The sequence below is a fragment of the Thamnophis elegans genome, chromosome 3, assembly GCF_009769535.1.
Source record: "Thamnophis elegans isolate rThaEle1 chromosome 3, rThaEle1.pri, whole genome shotgun sequence".
Lineage (NCBI taxonomy): Eukaryota > Metazoa > Chordata > Lepidosauria > Squamata > Colubridae > Thamnophis > Thamnophis elegans.
This window is the reverse complement of record NC_045543.1, coordinates 148,771,006-148,790,641: the sequence shown is the minus strand read 5'-3', so window position 1 is coordinate 148,790,641 and position 19,636 is coordinate 148,771,006. Positions and strand designations below refer to the sequence as shown.

Sequence of the window (19,636 nt, the reverse complement as noted above, 5' to 3'; positions counted from 1 at the left end):
TTTGTGGGGTGCTGTGGAGTCTTGGAAGCAAACCCGTTTTCTTTTTCTGTGTCTGGCGAGTGTCTGTGGCTTTCTTCTTTGTCCCCACCAGTGGAGATGGTTTCTTCTGGAGACTCTGGCATTCCACCAGCAAGGGTCAGTTTTTCCATCTCTGCGGCCTTGGTGCTAACACTGCCTCTTTTGGAGTCTTGGGGGGTCTCACTCACCTCTTCCTTTGTCGCTTGTTGGCTTTCCGCCAAGAGTTTCATTTCATCATCTTGAAGGATGTTTTCCTCAGGGGCGGCACCATCTTCCTTCACGGTCCCCAGATGCTCCCCAACCGATCCCTGGTCAGCTCGTGGCTTAGGAAGAGGTGGGCAGAAAGCCGAGAGAGATTTCTGCACAATTCGTGGCAAGCCCCACTCGTGACAAATCTTCTTGTGTAGGATGTGGAATTCGAGGAGGTCTTTGGCCTCAGCTTGAGAAGTTATCTGGTTGGGTCCCTCACCATTTATGGCTGAGGTTGACTCTGGTGGCCGAGTGGTGCTTGTGGGGCCCCTCTCACTGTGAAGAGACTCAGGAAGCAAAATGTCAGGGATTGTCCTGGACTGGAAGCTAATTTCTGTTGACTTTCTTCTGAGGTGTGCTTTGAGGTGCTCTTTCTTGGCAACATGATCGGATCCTTCCTTTTCCTGACCGGGCTGTGGCCTTCTGGCTGGGGTGGTGGAAGAGAACGCCCGTAGAGAGTCCTGGACTTTCTTTGGAGTCTCCACTGCTGATGGGTGATTATCCTCTTCAGGCTCTCCTCCAATTTCTTCTGGGAATGCAGAGGGAGGAAACGTGGCCTTTGAACCTGGATTTTCACGTCTGGACCTGCCTTCTTTGGGGGACAGACTGGTCCAAGGGAAGGGGGTGCAAAAGCTTGCAGAGATCTCTGGATGACAACAGGCAGTCCCCACTGGTGCTGGAGTCTCTTCTTCTTGATATGATGCTCCAGGACTTCCTTTTCCTCGTCTTGTAGGTACGGCGTCTCCAACACCTGGAAATGGAAGGTGTGATTCCTGCTTGGCCGTGAAGAAGAGGCTGATGAAGTCATCTTTGGAAGCGATTCCGCTGGCTGCTTCCACTGCTGATTCTTTGTTCCCTCCAAAAGTTCCTTAGTGGGGGGAGCTGGAGCCTTCATCGGGGCTCTTGGGAGGAAGATCTTTAAAGATCTTTCGCCCTGAGTCCCCTCAGGGAAAAGGGCGGCATATAAATCCCAATAAACCTTAAACCTTAAAGACTGGTGGATCTTTTTGGGCAGCCCCCACCTCTGTAGCAGTTTCCGCCTCTGGATGTGGTGCTCCAAGTGGGTTTGGGTGTTGGGGGGTAGAAAATGCACCTCATGCAGCAAAATGTGGGTGTTGGTCTCTACCGTGTGGGGGCTGGGGCACAAGGGAGCTCTTGACATGAAGCGCTCCATGGACCTTTGGACAAGAATCGGGCAGCTCCACATGTGCTGTATCCTTTTCTTCTTTTTTTTTTTTTTTTTTTTTTTTTTTTTCTGTATAAAATATTTTATTCAATTTTCACATTCCATTTGCAATCATTTATATACAGGGTATTTACTATAAGAAAAGAAAAAAAAAAGAAAATGGGAATAAAACGAACAAATAAAAAGGAAACACAACTCATCATTCACAACCCCACCTAACCCTTGCATCCTCCATACACCCCATCTACCCCCTCCAACTTTCCTTTCTCCCTCTAACACTCCCCTCCTACTTCCCTTTCCCCTCAAACCTTCCTTCTCCCCTTACTCCCCAGACACCCTCCTTACATTCCCCTTACTCCTTACATTCCCCTTACTCCTTCCTTACTCCTCCCTCTTCCTTCCCTCTACCTCCCTCCTTGGTGTATGCCTTTATTCGAGTATTGTTTGATCTAATAAAAGTAAAGTGAACCAAGGAAAATAATAATAATAATAATAATAATAATAAAAAAGAACCACCGTATATAAATACATTCTTGTTCTTATTAAAACTATATTAACACCCCCCCACCCCACCCCCCACAATCCCCATCCCTAATCCTCCCGACTTCCCAGGGCCCACACCTGGCACTACCTTCTATCTAAAATATCTTGTATACATATGGATTAAAAAATAAAAGTAATATATCAAAAAAAAAAAAAAAAGGAAAGCAGAGAAAGAAAAAAGAAAAAAAAAAGGAAAAAAAAAGAAAAGAGAAAAAAGAAAAAAAGAAACCACTCTTTGTGTTGATCTCAGCCCCCCATCTTTATCTATGCTTAAATAGTATAAATCATTCTATCTATATTTATTCTCATCTCTTACTTCTTTGCTATTTACCCCGACCTTCTGTAGGCTCTCCGTTCCTCTTCCTAAACCTCATGATCCCTTCCGATAAGATTTAAGCAACGTGGTTCATGCCATATATTCAAATATAACTTTACAGACAAGTAATCAAACTTTCCCTTCTAGTAAAATTTAAACAACGTAAGTGATCTTTCTTACCCCTTTTTCAAACAGTAATTCAAAATAATCTAACCAGATTTCCCCTTCTTAGTAAAGTTAAGCAGCGTAGATCAGATATTACTTTACACAGGAATCAATTTCTATCTTAAGATAATTCCAACCGACTTCCCCTTCTAATAGAATTTAAATAACTTAGTTCATTCCACATGTATTTTACCCTCATCCCCCACTTGTCTGATATTTACCACTATCAAATTTATACTACCATTTGTTTAAAATATAACTCAGAGCAATTTGTAGCATAAATCATTCCACATATTCCAATAATACTTTCAGTAAGAGTCAGTTAACCTTCTATTTTAAGGTAGTCGCTTCTAACAAAGTTTAAACAACATAAATCATTCCGCATTCTTTTTACAGTTATCTTAAGATAATCCCTAGCGGCTTCCTATTCTAATAAGCTTTAAACAACATAAATTTTGCCCTCTTCCCTTGCTTGTCTGGTATTTACCTCAAATAACGTAGTTCATTCCACATGCATTTTACCCTCATCTCTTGCTTGTCTAATATTTACCACTATCAAATTTATACTAGCGTTTATTTGAAATGTAACTCAAAACTATTACAACCAACTTTCCCTTCAAATAAAAGTTAAATAGCATGGATCATATTCAAATAATACTTTCAGCAGGAGTCAGTTAACCTTCTATTTTAAAATAGTCCCATCTAACAAAGTTTAAACAACATAAATCATTCCGCATTCTTTTAACCACTATCAAATTTATGCTAACGTTACTTTAGAATCTAGCTCCAAGTAGTTTCACCCAGCTTTCCCTTCTGATAAAAATTAGTCCACTTTTTCTACCGGAGAGAGGTCTCAAACCCCCATTCAGTCCTCAACTTTAGGAAGTCTTTTGAAGTATCTAAATTCTCGATCTGCGTTCTTCTGCTTCTCCGAGGGAGGAGGGGCTACCCCCTCCATCTTGCAACCGCATGGCCAGCCGTTTGCTTTCTCCTTCCGCTTGTCTCTCCTCTCTTCCAAGCGCATCAGGAAGTCCCGCCTTCAGAATCCTACAATAGAAATCTTGAGCCTCTGAAACAGAGTTAAGACGAAATCTTTGATTCTCAAATGTAACCGTGATGCCGGCAGGGGCCTCCCATCTGTATCGAATCTGTTGACTCCTAAGCTCTTTAGTTAAAAAGGTGTAACCCCTTCTTGCTTTCAACATCTGGGAAGGTATATTTTTGAAGACAATCACGTCCTGGTCATCAACTCGGAGACTGTTATTATGAAACTTTTGCACAATCGCGTTTCTAGATTCTTTTGTAGAGAAATGTATAATTATATCCCTCGGGAGCTGTCGCTGTTCCGCTATCAATGAGTTCTGGCGATAGATTTTCCGAATTCTGCCAATCAAAGTTAAGTCCCGGGCTTCCCAGCGCATGGCTGAAGGCTTCAGCAAGGTCTGTTTCAAATTCTCTTGCTCCTTTTCACGGAATCCTCTGACTCTTATTGAAAATGCCTTCCTATCAAAATTTAGCATCATAAGCTGTTCTTCGTTATTTCTAATTTTTTCTTGTAAAATTTGAATGTTGGTAGTCAAATCAAAATTAGCCTTCTCCAGACTTTCCAATTTGTTCTCTATTTCAGCAGAGTAATCCGACAGGGCAGACACGGCTGCAAACGTATTCGCCTTCATTTGATTAACTTAGATTTTAGATCATCATAAAGTTGCAATACAAATTCCTTAAGTTCTTGCCTAAAGGCATCAAAGATTTTAAAGAGATATTCCTGTGTTAAAACTTCTCCAGTAGAGGGCGTAGGAGACAAAGGCTTTATTTCCAAAAAAGATTCTTTGAATTCTTTAGACACATTTGTAGCAAGACGCTTCTTTGATCTGGGTGCCATAATAAATAAACAAGTAAGCAGCGCTTCGCTCCCCTCTATTTCCAAAGAAAAGGAGTTTATTTTGTTAAGGAGCGGTCTGCAGGAAGATAAGCCCGGCTAAGTACATCCAGTAATCATCCACGGAGAGAAATCGCCATTTTGAAGTCATTTAAACAAAGAAGTCTTTAAGACGAATGGTGCTGGTATTTAAGATAGTAATAAAAGCATAAATCTCACAGGGGTGGTACCCTCCCGTATCAAATCTAGCTTGAAAAAAACTTTGTTTTGTCCTGGGGGGGGCTAGCCTGTCTGGGGCTGCCAAAAAAAAAAAAAGGCAGCTGAGAAGAAATGGCCGGAGATAAAAGCTCCGCTTCGGCTGGATCTAATCTCTTCCACAGCCAAAAAAAGAAAAAGGCTGTGGCTTACGAATAGACCCTAGTCTACGGAGCTACCCTCCCTGCCCCTTTCTTAGCCAAAAAGGGGTGCTATCTATGATTTTATTTAGATATACAGACCAGATCTCTGAGGAGCTCGGAGGAGCCCTCCTCGGCAACAGGCCACGCCCCCAGGAATTCCTGTATCCTTTTCTTCTTGATGTGGTCCTCTAGGGCTTCTCTGTCCTCCATCTGGAGGAAGAACATCTGCGTCTCTGAGAAATCCGCCTGTGGCAGCCTGGGCCTGGGGAATGGGGAGGTAAATGGGGGCATCATTCCGGCAAGGGCCTCCCTGTATCTCAGGCCAATCCCCCACAAGAAAGCAAAACGGTTTCTCTGGACCACCCACTCCAAGCGATCCTTGTCTTCTGGAGACACAGTAAGCGGGGAAAGATTGCGAGGCCGTAGCAGCCCCTGGCCAGAAAGGATCGGCTTAGGAAGGGGCTGCTTTGAGTAGACATCTGCAAGGCCAAGGGAGGCCTTGGCAACAGTTGGAAGAACCCCGTAGTGGACCTCCAAATGTTTCTTAGCCAGATGAATCTGTAGCCTCCTCAGGTTCAGAGGGTCCAAAATCCCTAATACATCACTTTTCCTCCCGGGGGCCCGTTCCGTGCTCTTTGCTCCTCCAGGCCAACCTACTGAAGGAGTCTCCAAGCTGGGACCTCTGGGGAGGTTCCTCCAGGTTTGATCAAGATGGGACGTTAGTGGCCTCTCCGCCTCAGCATCATCACCTGTTGGGCAGAGCATCCCGAGGGATTTTAATGCCTTCCTGGGTAGCCTCCATCGCCGCTGGAAGTTTATCTTCTGGACATGGAACTCCAAGCGGCTGTAGACAACTTGGGGAAGGAAAGATGGCTCCTGGTGCATAACATGGACATCAGTTGGGTTCCTTTGTGGGGTGGGGGGCATGGGAAGTTCTTGCATGAAGGCCTTCATCGATTTCTGGACAAGAACCGGGAGGCCCCAAGCATGGTGGATCTTCTTCTTCACCACATGACATTCTAGCCCTTGCCTTTCCTGCTCCTGGAGGAAGGATGTTTGGACCTCTGAGAATTCAATGCTGGTCCCTCTCAGCCTGAAAGGCTTGGAGAATGGCGCGAAGGGCAAAGCACTCAGAACATCCACGTAGCTCATTCCCAAGCTCCACAAGGATAGGAGATGGTGGCAACGAATGGCCATTTCGATCCGCTCCACCTCCCCTGCATGGAAGAAGGACAGGGAGGAGGATCGGGGCTGCCACATTCTGAGGCCAGGAGGGATCTGCTTGGGGAGGCGTTGCCTTGAAGAGCTCTGGGTCCAGGCAATATTTGGGACTGCTTCCAACTGGACCTCCACGTTCTTCTTACACAAGTAGATTTGAAGTTGATTCACCTCTTTGGCGTCTATTTTAGACAGAACCTCAGCCCGCTCTGGGGTGCCCTCCACTGAGCCAGCAGTTCCCATGTCCCCTCCTGGTTGGAAATACCCCAAATCCAGAGTGGGGTGCTCAGAAACAGCCCCCTGGCCACAACAGTAGGGGGAAATGTCCCCATCCTCACTGCTCCTCATGTCAGACGGGCTTAACGCAGGCCGAGGATGGAGAAGCTTAAGGGACTCCGGAGCTTTTGCTGGCAAATGCCACTGTCGCTGTAGATGCCACCTCTGGATGTGGGATTCCAGGTGGGTGCAGGTGCTCGGAGGAAGGAAGGCTGGGACCTGGCATAGGATGCGGGCACAGCTGTCCGTCTTCTGAAGGCTCGGCTGGGCAGGAGGTCTGTCCATAAAGCCTTGCAGGGATTTCTGGATGAGTCTGGGGAAGCCCCATCCGTGCTCCAGCCTCTTCTTCCTGACGTGCAATTCTAGGGCCTCTCGGACCTCCGCTTGCAGAGAGAGGATCTGCTCCTCGGAGAGCTCTTCTTCTCCGGGTCTTCTGTGGCTGGAGGGCAGCTTGGGCTGCAGGGCAGCTATGGCTCCCGTGTAGGCCCTGCCCAGGCCCCAAAGGGAGGCCAAGCGGTGGCGCAAAATGCCCAGCTCCAACCGGTCAATGTCTTCGGCGTGCACGAAGGGCAGGAGCTTTCTGCGTGGCTGTGGGGTCCAGGAGCTCGGGGAAGCCGGTTTGGGGAGGGGGGCTCTGGAAGGAGGGAGACGCTGCCAGGACTGCCTGGCCACCCCTGGGAAGACCCCTGTATGCACCTCCACACACTTCTTAAGGGAGAACATCTGGATCCTTTCCTCCACCTCACCACTAAAGAACAGGGTCTCGGACGGGGACATCTCTTCTGGAGATGGGTGATGAGGTGCCTTCTCCCCATTGGTGGCCACTGCTTCAGAGGTCCCCAGGCCCACCTGACTCTGATCTACCTCTTGCATTTCCTTGGACTGAGGACCAGTGATGGACTCGACCCCCAGCCCCTTCATGGCTTCTAGCACCCTCTTGGGCAACCCCCACTGATGCTGATGCTTTCTTCTACGGATATGGAGCTCCAGGAACCGGCGGGAATCTTGAGGGTGGAAGGTCAACTCCTCGTGTAGAATCTGCACTTGAGACACACTTTGTGGGGAGAGTGGGGAGGGAACTCCTCCCATGAAGCCCCTGAGCGACCTCTGGATCACGTCCGGCAGCCCCCACTCGTGTTGCAGCCACTTCCTGCGGATGTGTCCTTCAAAGGTTCCTCTGACATTCTCCTGGAGGAAGGGGGTCTCCACTTCTAAGAAGACCAAGCGATCTGCCAATCTGGGCTGGAGAGGACGCTCCTCAGGTGGTCTTGGCATCATCCCTCCCAGGGCTTCGAGGTACTGGGTGGTCAGGCCCCAGAGGAACATCAGCCGTTTGTGCTTCAGGGTCTGCTCAATCTGGTCCACATCTTCTGGGCGTTCAAAGGGCAAGAAATGGCAACGTGGCTGGAGGAAGTTATGGCCAGGAGGGATCAGCTTAGGCAGGGGCTTCCTTGGTGTGGAGGTTGCATGCTGCCAAGAGAGTCTGGCCACTGTAGGCATCACCCCCAGCGATATCTCCATGTGCTTCTTCTCCAGAGAGACCTTCACCTCCTCCAGGGCTTTCCCCTGTGGTGGCAGGTGGAAGACCTCCAGCTGACGTGGAGAAGAAGCCGTCCTCCTTCTTGGCTCCTTCACCTCTTGACTTGGGCCTGAGACCACTGCCATCTCTGAGCCAAGCATCTTCAATGGCTCCCGGAGCCTCCTGGGCAGGTGCCATCTCTGCAGCACGACTCTTTTCCTCATGTTCTTCTCTAGCTCATGTAGGTTGGCATCCCTCAGGAAAGTGATTTCAGCTGGGAGGGTGATCACCTCGGTGTGCCCTGCAGCGTGCCAGCGCGGGGCAGTTGGCAAAAACAACTGCAGGGATTTCTTGACGAGACTCACCAGCCCCCAGGTGTGCTGCATCTTCTTCCTTCTGACATGCCACTCCAGATCTTCCCGGGTTCCTTGGCTGATGAAGACTGTATCTGATGAGCTGATATCCAACCCAAGGGCCCTTCTGGGTAAGGGAGGAGGGGGGACCTGAAATTCAACACCTGTGAACATGTGGGAGAGGGACTTTTGGTACAAAGTGACCAGCCCCCACTTGCGAGCCAAGTCTTTGTGCCTGATGTTAAGTTCAACACGCTCCAGGGCCATCATCTCCACGAAGCAGAGTTCCTTGGGTCGCAGCTGCAAAGTCCTTGTCCCAGGGGAGATAATTCTGGGGAGGGCGCCGTCTTCTCTGTCTCGGAGAGACGCCATCTGAAGCAGCGTGGAAAACGGACCAGGCTCTCCCAGGTGAATCTTGAGAGCTTTTTGGGCCACGTGCTTCCGAAGGGCTTGGGGGAGCTTGTGGAGACCTGAATCCTTCACAGAAGGTGACCTCCTTGCAACCTTCTCCTCCTCGCTCTCTGCGTCCATCTCCTCTACACTGGGGGGCATTGGCATGAACATCTGGAGAGACTTCATCACCCTTTGGGGAACCCCCCACTGCCTCTCAATGATCTTCCTCTTGATGTGGTCCTCCAGCTTCCGGTTGGCCTCCAAGGGGACGAAAGGCAACATGCTTCTTGAGGCCACCTTGACGTCCACTCGGGGACCCTTTGGGGTGGCAGGGCTGAAGGGTGCGGCTGAGAGGAACTGCCTGAGGGATTGTTGCACAAGCTTCAGCTGCCCCCACTGGTGCTGGACCGTCTTCCGGAGCACATGGGAGTCTAGGAGCTGCCGCTGAGAGCTGGGCAGGAAAGGGGTCTCTGTGTGGCCAAACTCAGAGGGGCCAAACCCCCGAGGTGGAGTCACTGGCAGATTAAAAGGCTTGGGAGCCATCTTGGACAAGGACTGGGAGTAGAAAGTAGGGAGCTGCCATAAGAGTTGGATGTGCTTGCACTTGATGTTCATCTCCACACTGTCCGCCTTCCTCCGAAGACCGAGGCTCGGCCCACCACGTGCCTGGGGGCTCCTCGGGGATAATCTGATCAGCTTCGGAAGGACTGCTTTCTTCTCCTCTGAGGTGCTCATTTTCTGGGACTGCTCCACTCGTTTAGGAAAGGCCTCCTGGGCAATTTGGAATAACTTCTTCCCGATGTGAACCTGGAACCTGGGCTTGGAGTGGAGAAGGTAGTCCAAGGTTGCCTCTCTAGTTGTGGAGGCTAAATGGGGATGTTTCGTTGAGCGCAGGGACTTGTCTTCATCAGGCCCTTCCACCCCAGGAACAATGGGGTGGAAGTCAGTCTTCATGTGCCTGAGGGCCTCTTGGATCATCCTTGGAAGCCCCCAGCGCTTGAGGTGAGCCCTCTTTCTCAAGTGCTGCTCCAGTCTTCTTCTGGTGGCCACACTCTTAAATGGGAGGACCTGAGGCCTGGTCACCACCACTACTTCTCTCTTCAGGGGCCACCGAATAAGGGGACTCGGAGCGAAGGGCAGAAAGGCCTTGAGGGACCTGAGGAGGATCACGGGCAGCCCAATTGCGTTCTGAGTCCTCTTCACCACCAAATGTTGCTCCAACTTCTCCAGAACAGCTTCAGAGACAAAGGGGAGCCCCATAGTCACAAATGCCGTCTTCCTGGAGCTGCTGGACATGGTCAGAGAGGCGGTCAGAAAATCCTGTTCCTCTTCAGAAAGGAGGTGTCTTCCCCTCTGGCCTTCTCCTTCGCTGCTAGAAGAGGCCTCCGTCTCACTGGAGGACCCATCATCTCCGTGAGGATGGAAGGTTTTCTGATGTCTCCAAAGAGTACGGTGCTTCTGGCTGTGAACAGTGGAGGCACCAGAAAAGTGGCCATATCCTGCCCAGCTGGCGTAAGGAGGACCAGACACGCTTGAAGAACTGCTAGACTCATCTTCCTCATCCTCCTGCTCATCAATGGTGCGGAAATTATTCTTCCTTTGACTGGGCATCTGCAGGTGAGGACGCCTGAGGTCCGTGACATGGTTTGGGGAGGGGTCTGCACCTGGTAATTTGGAAGGGAGGGGCTTCCTCCTCTGGGGTCCATCTCTAGGAAGGCGTTGCCTCTTCCTGAGTAAGGGGCTGTGTCTGAGACGCACAATCTCAGGCACAGGGGGCTCACTCCTCCTGCGGGGGGAGATGGGACTGTCCTGCAAACCAGAAATGGCTGGCAGGCTGGAGCGTTCCACATAAGAGGTGGTAGGGAGTGATGGTTTACGTAGTACAAGGTTCTCAGGCTTCAGTCTTTGGATGTGCACCACCTTCTCTGCCTCCCTGGCTGCGTGAGCACATAAGGCACAGCTGGCATTGTCACACAGAAGTCTGCGGATGGTGGTGGCCGAGTGACCGCTCTCTTTCCATGGCGACTGGTGAAGCTGTGGTTCTCCTTCCCAGCCAGTGGAACCTGCCCAAGGAAAGAAGAGGATTAAGTGGCCCATTAGGGAATCCGGTCATCAAGAAACTCTGGAGAGTTATTGTAGCCCCCGAGTCCCGCCTGATGTTCTACCCCAACAGCTGGCTGGGATTTCATTGCTGCAGTGGCACAAACTGCCTACGTGCAAGGAAAATGCCACCTGAGGGCTCCTTGGTGCTCTCTGGGCTGAGTTGCTTTCTTGCAGACGTTTCATGACCCGACTAGGTAGCATCATCAGTGCTGGAAGGGAGGGAGATTGGAGGAGGAGGAGGAGGAGGAAGAAGAAGAAGAGGAGGACTGTGGGGTGCTTGGTGCTCTCTGAGCTTAGTTGTTTTCTTGCAAATATTTCATGACCCAAAGTAGGTAAATACCACCCATGTTTTGCTTCTCCAGGAACATCCCCTCCTGGGCTCTTCCCTCCACTCAGCTAAGAACATGTGAACCTTTCTGGAGGACTTCCAGTCTTGGTGCAAGAAGCCTGTTCTTTGGTCCAGTCGAGGGAACGGTCCCTGTAGCCTCCATCAGCTCTAAGGCCCTGCAGAAGATGTCGTGTCTGGAGTTCTGGCAAGGCTGGTGGGTCTCTAAGCTAAACGCCGGACCGGAAGGTCCCTGCCAGATAGGGCAATTCTGGCACCTTTAGGGTTCACTGACTTGGGTTGACTAGGCTTACCTTCTTCGCCTTGGTCAAGAACTGCCTCGTGGGGTGGACCTCTGCCTTCCAGACGATGATCCTACGGAAGACAGGAGAGAAGGCAGTTACTCCATGGGAAGAGGCTGGATGTTCTCCTTTCCCTGGCTGGGTTTGTGTGGAACACCTTCTCAATCCCGGTCAAGGAAATGGCGATTGTGATGATGATGATCCACTAGGTTGGGGTTGACCTTTGGTGACCACCAAGGTGGATTCTCTCCAGGAACAGGAGGCAAGCAAGGTCATTTCACCTATGAGTCCACAAATACAATGGACTTCTGCCCTCAGGACTTCTTAATGGGGTCAAAGTATACTGGCGAACAAAACTGACAAATTGCCAGTCTAACTAAAGGCAATCAGGATACAAACGTGTGTGTGTGTGTGTGTGTGTGTGTGTGTGTGTCTGCCACAATATTAAAAAAGATGTTGAGACTGTGGAAAGAGTGCAGAGAAGAGCAGCAAAAAAGATTAGGGGGTTAAAAGATATGAAGAACAGTTGCAGGAATTGGGTGTGTGCCTAGTTTAAGGGAAAGAATTAGCAGGGGTGACAAGATAGCATCTTTCAATAATTGAGGGGCTGCCATAAAGAAGAGGGGGGGGGGGGTTTGACCTATTCTCCTAAGCAGGAGAAGTCAGGAGGAGAAGCAACTAATCAAGGAGAGAAGCAACGAGGAATGAAGCAAGTCCTAGCAGTGAGAACAATGAACCAGTGGAAGGGCACTAAAAGTTTTGAAAAAGAGATTGGACAGCCGTTGATCTAGAATGGCATAGGGTCTCCTGCAAGAGCAGGGGGTTGGACTAGAACAGTGGTTCCCAAACTTGGCAACTTTAAGACTTGTGGACTTCAACTCCCAGCTCTGCTGGCTGGAGAACTCTGGGAGTTGAAGTCCACAAGTCTTAAAAGTTGCCAAGTTTGGGAACCACTGGACTAGAAGACCTCCAAGGCCCCTTCCAACTCTGTTATTGTTAGTCTCTCTCTCTCTCCTCTCTCTCTCTCTCTCTCTCTCTCTCTCTCTGTGTGTGTGTGTGTGTGTGTGTGTGTGTGTGTGTGAAGTGCAAGCTGGTTTTTTGTATTTTTTTTCCAATGTTAAACCATAACATGTGGAAGGAACTGCTGAGCCCTCAATTCCAATTCCCCTGCTCTGAATCCAAGCAAAATGGGATCCCTGTACCTAAAATTAGCTACTAACAAATAAGGTCAGCTGACGGGGCCTTTCTCCCCGGTGGTGGGTACCATTTCTTGAAATTGGGAAGCCCCCGTGCTGCAGCATCTCCTTCACACAGCCAGGCCATCGTAAGAGTGACTGATGCCCCCCACACGAAAGAATAACCAAAATGTTTAGAAATTTAGCGGCAAATTGTTGGAAACGTGATTACGAATCAGGCACATACTGTCATCTGTGTGGTCGTGCCAAAAAAAAAGAATATTGGCAGAAAATTCAAAGGTGGCTGATAAGAGTTAACCAAAGAGGAAGAGAATTCAAACCAGAACTATTTCTTTTGGAATCATAAACATAAACATAACAAGGGGTATATTATTATGGCAGCAAGAATGCTTTGCCCAAAAGTAGAAAACAGGGAAATTCCACAAGAAGAGGAAGTGATTAGGAAAATTCTGATTTGTGCTGACATGGATAAATCGACGTGGGAATTGAAGAAGAAAGACGAATCAGAATATTACAAGATCTGGGATAAATTTTATCAATGGTTGGAACAAAAATGGGGAGACCCAAAATAAGCGATGACTAAGATTTATAGAATGGAGATTAGAATTGTCTATGAAATTATAATAGTGAAAATGTCAAAGCAACGTGGAGGGAAATACGATATCTTTGTATTTGTAAATACTGACTAGACCAATTGTAAATAAGCATGGTGGTTATAATTTTTAACTTTATATTCTAGTGTGTAAGGCAAAGAATTGCCAGGACGGTTACACTCTCTCCAATGTTTTAATGTGTGTTTAATAAAAAAAACTTTTTAAATAAAAAAATATAAGTGTGACGGATGCTGGAAGGCCCCCTCCCAGTCCCTGCTCAGTGGGGCAGCCCTAAAGGGGGGGGCAGAGGACTCACCAGCCGCCTCCAGGAGGGCAGGTCCCTGGGGGCTCCCGATTCCCTGGTCAAAGGCCGAATTCTTTTCCAGCCCCGGGGAAGAGCCCAGGCCAAGAGCCCTCCTGGGCTGCGCTTGCTGAGAAAGGGAAAGAGAGCAGGGCCAGGGTGATGGTGCTGCACAGGGCGAAGCAGCCGTCCAGCGGAGAAGGACGCAGCTGGGGGGAGGAGGAGCCATCTTTGCAAGCCAGAGCTGGAGATCCTTGGAGCCTCCCTTCTCCACAATGCCTCTCCTCCTGCATGGCCACGGAGAGCATTCCACGCTGCATCACAAAGGATTTGTTTTCCATCCCTCTCTAGAACCAACAATCCAAAGGAACCTTTGGAAGCCTCTGGGTTCTCTGGAGCAGAAGCCACGGCTGACGGAGCACCCTGGCGCTCCAGGCGTGGGCCAATTACCTCCACTAGGCCGATACGATCCCATAGATTAGGCCTCCTCCGAATTCCATCAGCCGGCCAATGTCGGCTGGCAACTACCCGGAGGAGAGCCTTCAAAAGGTCACCCCAGGACACTGAAACCAGCATAAATACGAATCTGTTGCCAAACAAAATTTTGATCACGTGACCATGAGGATGCTGCAACGGTCACTAAGTGTGAAAAATGGTCGCAACGGTCGCTAAGTGTGAAAAATGGTCATCAGTCACTTTTTTCAATGCCATTGTATCTTCCTGATTATTAAAAGTGCAAATTCACTCAGTGTCAATCATGACTCCTGAGTCCATTTCAAAGTATTGTGCATAGAAATTTTAAAAATGGCTTGTTTCAATTTATTTTGGATAGAATCTTTTTTTAAATAGTTTAAGACAATTTAAAAAAAGAATCAACACAGAATAACACTATTTTTAAAAATCATATGCACAATAAATAAAATATTATTTTAAAATACATTAAAAAATAAAAGAAAAAACCCAGCTCACTTACCAGCAGGCAGGCAGAGTCAGCAGATCTTCGTAGGGATGGATGGAAGCACACAGGGAGCCTATATATACGCAACTGCAGTAACAATGACAATGATGAAGGATTGGATTGAGTTAAAGAATAAAAGAATTCTGATCTTAGAAGGCCATGACCTGCAGGCAGGCTGGCATAATTTCTTATGGAATGAATGACAAACATAAAACGCACAAATACTTTCAAAATCATTTAATTAGAACTTTACTGCAACAATGGCTCAAAATCAAAAAATCCACTATGTGAAAACCCCAAATTGGCTATCACCAACAGAAAGAACGACACACCCAAATTTTACAGATTGGAACAAAATTCTAAGATACAGAGATCTAATTGACAGATAGGGAAATTTAAAAACAATGAAGAATTGGCAGATCAGAATATGAAAGGTGACTGGCTAACCTACCTCCAAATTAAAACTAAATACAATAAAGACACTAAAATATATGGTATTGAAACAGAACCACACAAATTGAATAAAATTATTCAAAGTCTGGACAGAAAGATGCTAGGGAAAATATACAAATTCCTCTTGAGTATCAAATGGAAGAGGAAATTGGAAACTGTAAAAGACCAATGATAAAATGGGCACAGAACTTTGGCTATAACATTGAACTAGACAAATGGGAAAAATTTGGGGAATCAATTTAAGAATGACACTATCAATCCCATACAAGGAAAACCTTGTTCTTTCAATCCTTCCAATATTTTTTTCCTTCATTCCCTTGTCTGTTTCAATATTAGTACATTTCTTCCTTTCTTCCTATAATTTTTTCCATTTTCTTCCTTATATTCTTTTCCATTTCAACATTGTCTTCCTTTTTCCTTCCTTCCTTCCTATACGTCTTTCCATTTTCTTCCTTATATTATCTTTTCTGTTTCAACAGTCTTTGTTTCTTCCTTCCTTCCCTTCCTTCCTATACTTCTTCTTTCATTCATTATATTTTCTTTTCCATTTCAATATTAAGGTAATTCTTTGTTCCTCCTTCCTTCTTTCAATCCTTCCAATACTTTTTCCTTCATTCTCTTTTCCTTCAATATTAAGTGCAACTCCTTCCTTCCTTCCTTCCTTTCCTTCCTTCCTAAGTTATTTCCATTTTCTTCCTATATTCTTTTCCATTTCAACATTGTCTTCCTTTTTTCCTTCCTTCCTTCCTATACGTCTTTCCATTTTCTTCCTTATATTATCTTTTCTGTTTCAACAGTCTTTGTTTCTTCCTTCCTTCCTTCCTTCCCTTCCTTCCTACTTCTTCTTTCATTCATTATATTTTCTTTTCCATTTCAATATTAAGTGTAATTCTTTGTTCCTCCTTCCTTCTTTCAATCCTTCCAATACTTTTTCCTTCATTCTCTTTTCCTTCAATATTAAGTGCAATTCCTTCCTTCCTTCCTTCCTTCCTTCCTTCCTTCCTTCCTAAGTTATTTCCATTTTCTTCCTTATATTCTTTTCCATTTCAACATTGTCTTCCTTTTTTCCTTCCTTCCTTCCTATACAGACCCCCCCCCCCCGGTCTACGCCACTCCGAGGACGAGCCACGGTCTGCGGAAGCCAATCTCAGCTGGTCCTGTTTGGGCCCCAGGTCGTTGGGTGGTCTGTGCACCTCACGGAGCCAGCCAGCCGTGCCGATCGCCAAACTGCGTGGCGATCCGGCAACTCAGCCTGCCTGCGAAGTCTGCCTGCCTCTCTGCTGCTAAGGCTGCCCACCAGCCAGCCTGCCAAAAGGAAAGCCTCGTTGCCTTCCAAAGAACTGCCTGCCTTCTCACGAAGTCTGCCTGCAAAACGCTGCCTGCGACTCTCAAACTCCTGGCGCGCCAATAGATCAATGTCCCTCAAACTGCGGACACGCACCGAATTGAGGTCGCTTTCCCAGTCTCCCCGATGCCTCCAGGGCACGAATGCCTCCCTGCGATGCCTGCCTGACCCGGGGAGAGAGAGAAGGAAGGAGGAGGAGGACAGGAGCGTGTCCCTGCCATCCGTCTCCTGCCTTGCTCCGCGGCCTCCGCGCCAGCCTCCTCGGCCTCCCGATGCCTCTACGGCCTCCGCGCCTCCCAGAAGGGCCCCGATGTCTCCGCGGCCTCCGCGCCTGCCTCCACGGCCACCCCGAGCCTTGCCGCTGTGCCTCTCCTCCGGCCAAAGCCTCCTGATGCTGGGAAGCTGTCATTCCCTCCTGTGCTGCCTGCTAGCTCCGTTCTCTGCCTTGAGGGAAAGCCGCCCCTCCCTGCCTCCCCGCGAGTCTGCTTCCCAGCGGGGAGCCAAGGAGCCTCTCTCAACGCTCCTCCTAGACCAGTGATGGCGAACCTATGACACGCGTGTCAGTGCTGACACGCGTAGCCATTTGGGGTGACACGCACAGGATTTCATGCGATTCATCCTCGGCTCCTGCACGGCCGCCGAGGATGAAAGAATCTGTGCTGGAGGAATGGGGGGGACGACGTGTGATCTCCCCCCCCACACTCACTTACTGTATCGCCGCTGCCCCTTTCTGAGCGCAGGGGCTGCTGGTAAGGCGTGCGTGCCGTGCGCACACACGTCATCAGCGCGGCGAGGGAGGACCCGCAGGAGAGGAGCGCGGGAACAGTGCGCGCCTCTCTCCAGTCAGGCCGGCACAGAGAGTCTACTCCTGGGACTGTCGGTTATGACCACACCACAGCAGGGAACAGCGGAGTGCCAACGGGAACTGTGAGCGCCATTAGCATTGGCTATCTATAATTCTATCTGCTGTCACTGGCCCACTGATGGAGCACCCAAAAATAAAAAACAAAGGTTAAGTAAAGGAGTGGTAGTGGCAGTGGCCGACCCTTTCAAGAGACATGGAGCGAGATGTATGGCATTATAGAAAAAAATGGCAAAATTATGTTTTTGTAGAAGTGACACACAACGTGAGTTATGCTCGATTTTTTGCCAATTTTTGACACACCACGCCAAAAAGGTTGCCCATCACTGTCCTAGACCTCCGCGCTGTCTTAGCTGCCTCCAGGGGCCTGGAATCCCTCCTGCCTGCCTCACCGGTCTCCATGCTGCCCCCAGTCCCCACCTCCGTGAGGGCTATCAGCAAGCCGCGAGCCGCCTCCAGGGCCGTTCTGCAAGCCAGGACTGGGAAAAAACACTCTTTGGGGTCTGTTGGGCATGCGCAGTAAAGGAGGGGGGAATTTTAAATAAAATAAAACGTGAATAAAGCAGCTGGAGGGAAAGGGAGAAATGGAATTGGGAATTGTGTAAAGCAACTGGAGGGAAGGAGAAACGTGATGCAAAGAAATTAACAGGAGAACGTGAATGCAAAGAAATTAACAGGAGAAACGTAATGCAAAGAAATTAACAGGAGAAACGTAATGCAAAGAAATTAACAGGAGAAACGTGATGCAAAGAAATTAACAGGAGAAACGTAATGCAAAGAAATTAACAGGAGAAACGTAATGCAAAGAAATTAACAGGAGAAACGTGATGCAAACAATTAGCTGGGGGGAAAGGGAAGAATGTGAAAGTGAGCTAATAAAGAATAAAGTGTACTTAGCTGGAGGGAAGGAGAAACGAAACGTAATGTGAATAATTAGCTGGAGGGAAGGGAGTGAAATCTGAATTGCTTCTTAAAGTAAACCACGCACACACTGGTAATAGCTCATTGAAGGAACTGCGGTTGGGATGAATCAATTAAATTGGGGGAACTGCTGTTGAAATGTAAATAAATAAAAATATTCTCTTAACCTGGGGGATAATGCAAAAGTAAATCTCAAAGTTGCTTGTTATAATTGGGTGTCTTCCACCCCCCCCCCATCACTAATCTGGGGGAAGGGGTGTTGTGTATTCAGATACATTGGAAAGGGCCAGCAACCACTCTGCTGAGCCCTAATTGGCCCAGGGGCATTAGAGGCTGTTGCTAGCCTCCAAGAAGCAGCTAGGCTCCTCTGATTGGCAGTTGCTGTGCAGTACCTGGCTCTGATTGGTTATTTGGGTTGTTACATGTCTTATAATACTGGGGCGGGGTCTGTTAGAATTTGAATCGCTGTCACCTTGCTTATGTATAATAAATTCCATCTTACTGGCTATTCCTTGGCTCCTGTGATCCCTTCAAACCCATCCACAACACTATTCTGTCAATATTTCCTAACAATAAAAGCCACCTGAGGGTAGACCTCCTTCCCTAGAGGGTGTGGGTTCAAGAGAGAGCTGTAGCAGGGTATGTCAGGCACAAGAAATCGGGAAGCAAGGCTGTTGAAACGAGTCCAGTTTATGCCACGCTGGCTCTCTACAAGAATCTGAACCCGACAATTGGTGGTAGATAAGAGGCAGTGGGATTCAAGGAGGGCTGAAGTTAGATCTCTTAGAATGATGACATGCTTGACCCCTCCCTCCCTCGGATTCCGCCTGACCATCTCCTACATCAGGATGTTGGAAGAAACGTCCTTCTGGGTTCAGCTCCAAGTGGGGGAAAAGACACTGGGAACATGGAGGCTGCTTGGAAAGACGGTTTAATGGTGGACAGGGCCACATGGCTTGAGTTCCTGAGCAGAAAAGGGAGCCGAGGTGGCGCAGTGGTTAGGGTGCAGTACTGCAGGCCACTTCAGCTGACTGTTATCTGCAGCTCAGCGGTTCTAATCTCACCGGCTCAGGGTTGACTCAGCCTTCCACCCTTCCGAGGTGGGTGAAATGAGGACCCAGACTGTGGGGGCGATATGCTGACTCTGTAAACCGCTTAGAGAGGGCTGAAAGCCCTATGAAGCGGTATATAAGTCTAACTGCTATTGCTATTGCTATCCCATGCTTCCAAATGTTGGGTGAAGAAGAAAAAAGAGCAAATGCTGAAAGTTCCCGGCTTTATGCCCTCTCTGGCCTTTGATCATGAGCTTGTATTTTGAATGGTTGTCAGACTCCCATGGGGCCATGCAGGGACAACTCTCTAGGCTGTGTTTTGGGTCCAAGTTTGGTTGAGTTCCCAGAGGCCATGTAGTGAGTTGTCTCTTACTAACAGAATTACAGAGCTGGGAGGGACCTTGGAGGTCTTCTAGTCCAGCCCCCTGCTCAGCAGGAGACCCTATACCATTTCAGACAAGTGAGTTTCTGTAGAAGGCTAATCTTATCTTTGTTATGTAAACTAACTCAGGGCCTCTAATGACCCATTGAAAAAGGTGGGGGCTATTAAGAGTGAGTCTGTTTCCTGCCTAAAAACATGTTTATTTATTTCTGATTCAGGGAAATATAATATTCTGCTGCTTTTCAATATTTCCCAGGATATTTCATTTTTCTAGGAGAGGGCTGGGTGCTAACTTCCTACAGGAGTCTGCAAACTTGGCAGCTTTAA

At 48.3% G+C, this 19,636-nt stretch overlaps 1 protein-coding gene across 1 annotated transcript; it reads right to left on the bottom strand.

The window, feature by feature from the left end:
* Positions 1-4,883: 4,883 nt before the first annotated feature.
* LOC116505494 lies at positions 4,884-11,314 on the bottom strand (the record flags this gene model as incomplete). The annotated part of the gene is made up of 2 exons (XM_032212741.1): positions 11,259-11,314; positions 4,884-10,579 (listed from the first exon to the last, which is right to left on the bottom strand). A coding segment is annotated over exon 2 (5,244 nt), but the record flags the coding sequence as incomplete, so codon positions are not given.
* Positions 11,315-19,636: the final 8,322 nt, after the last annotated feature.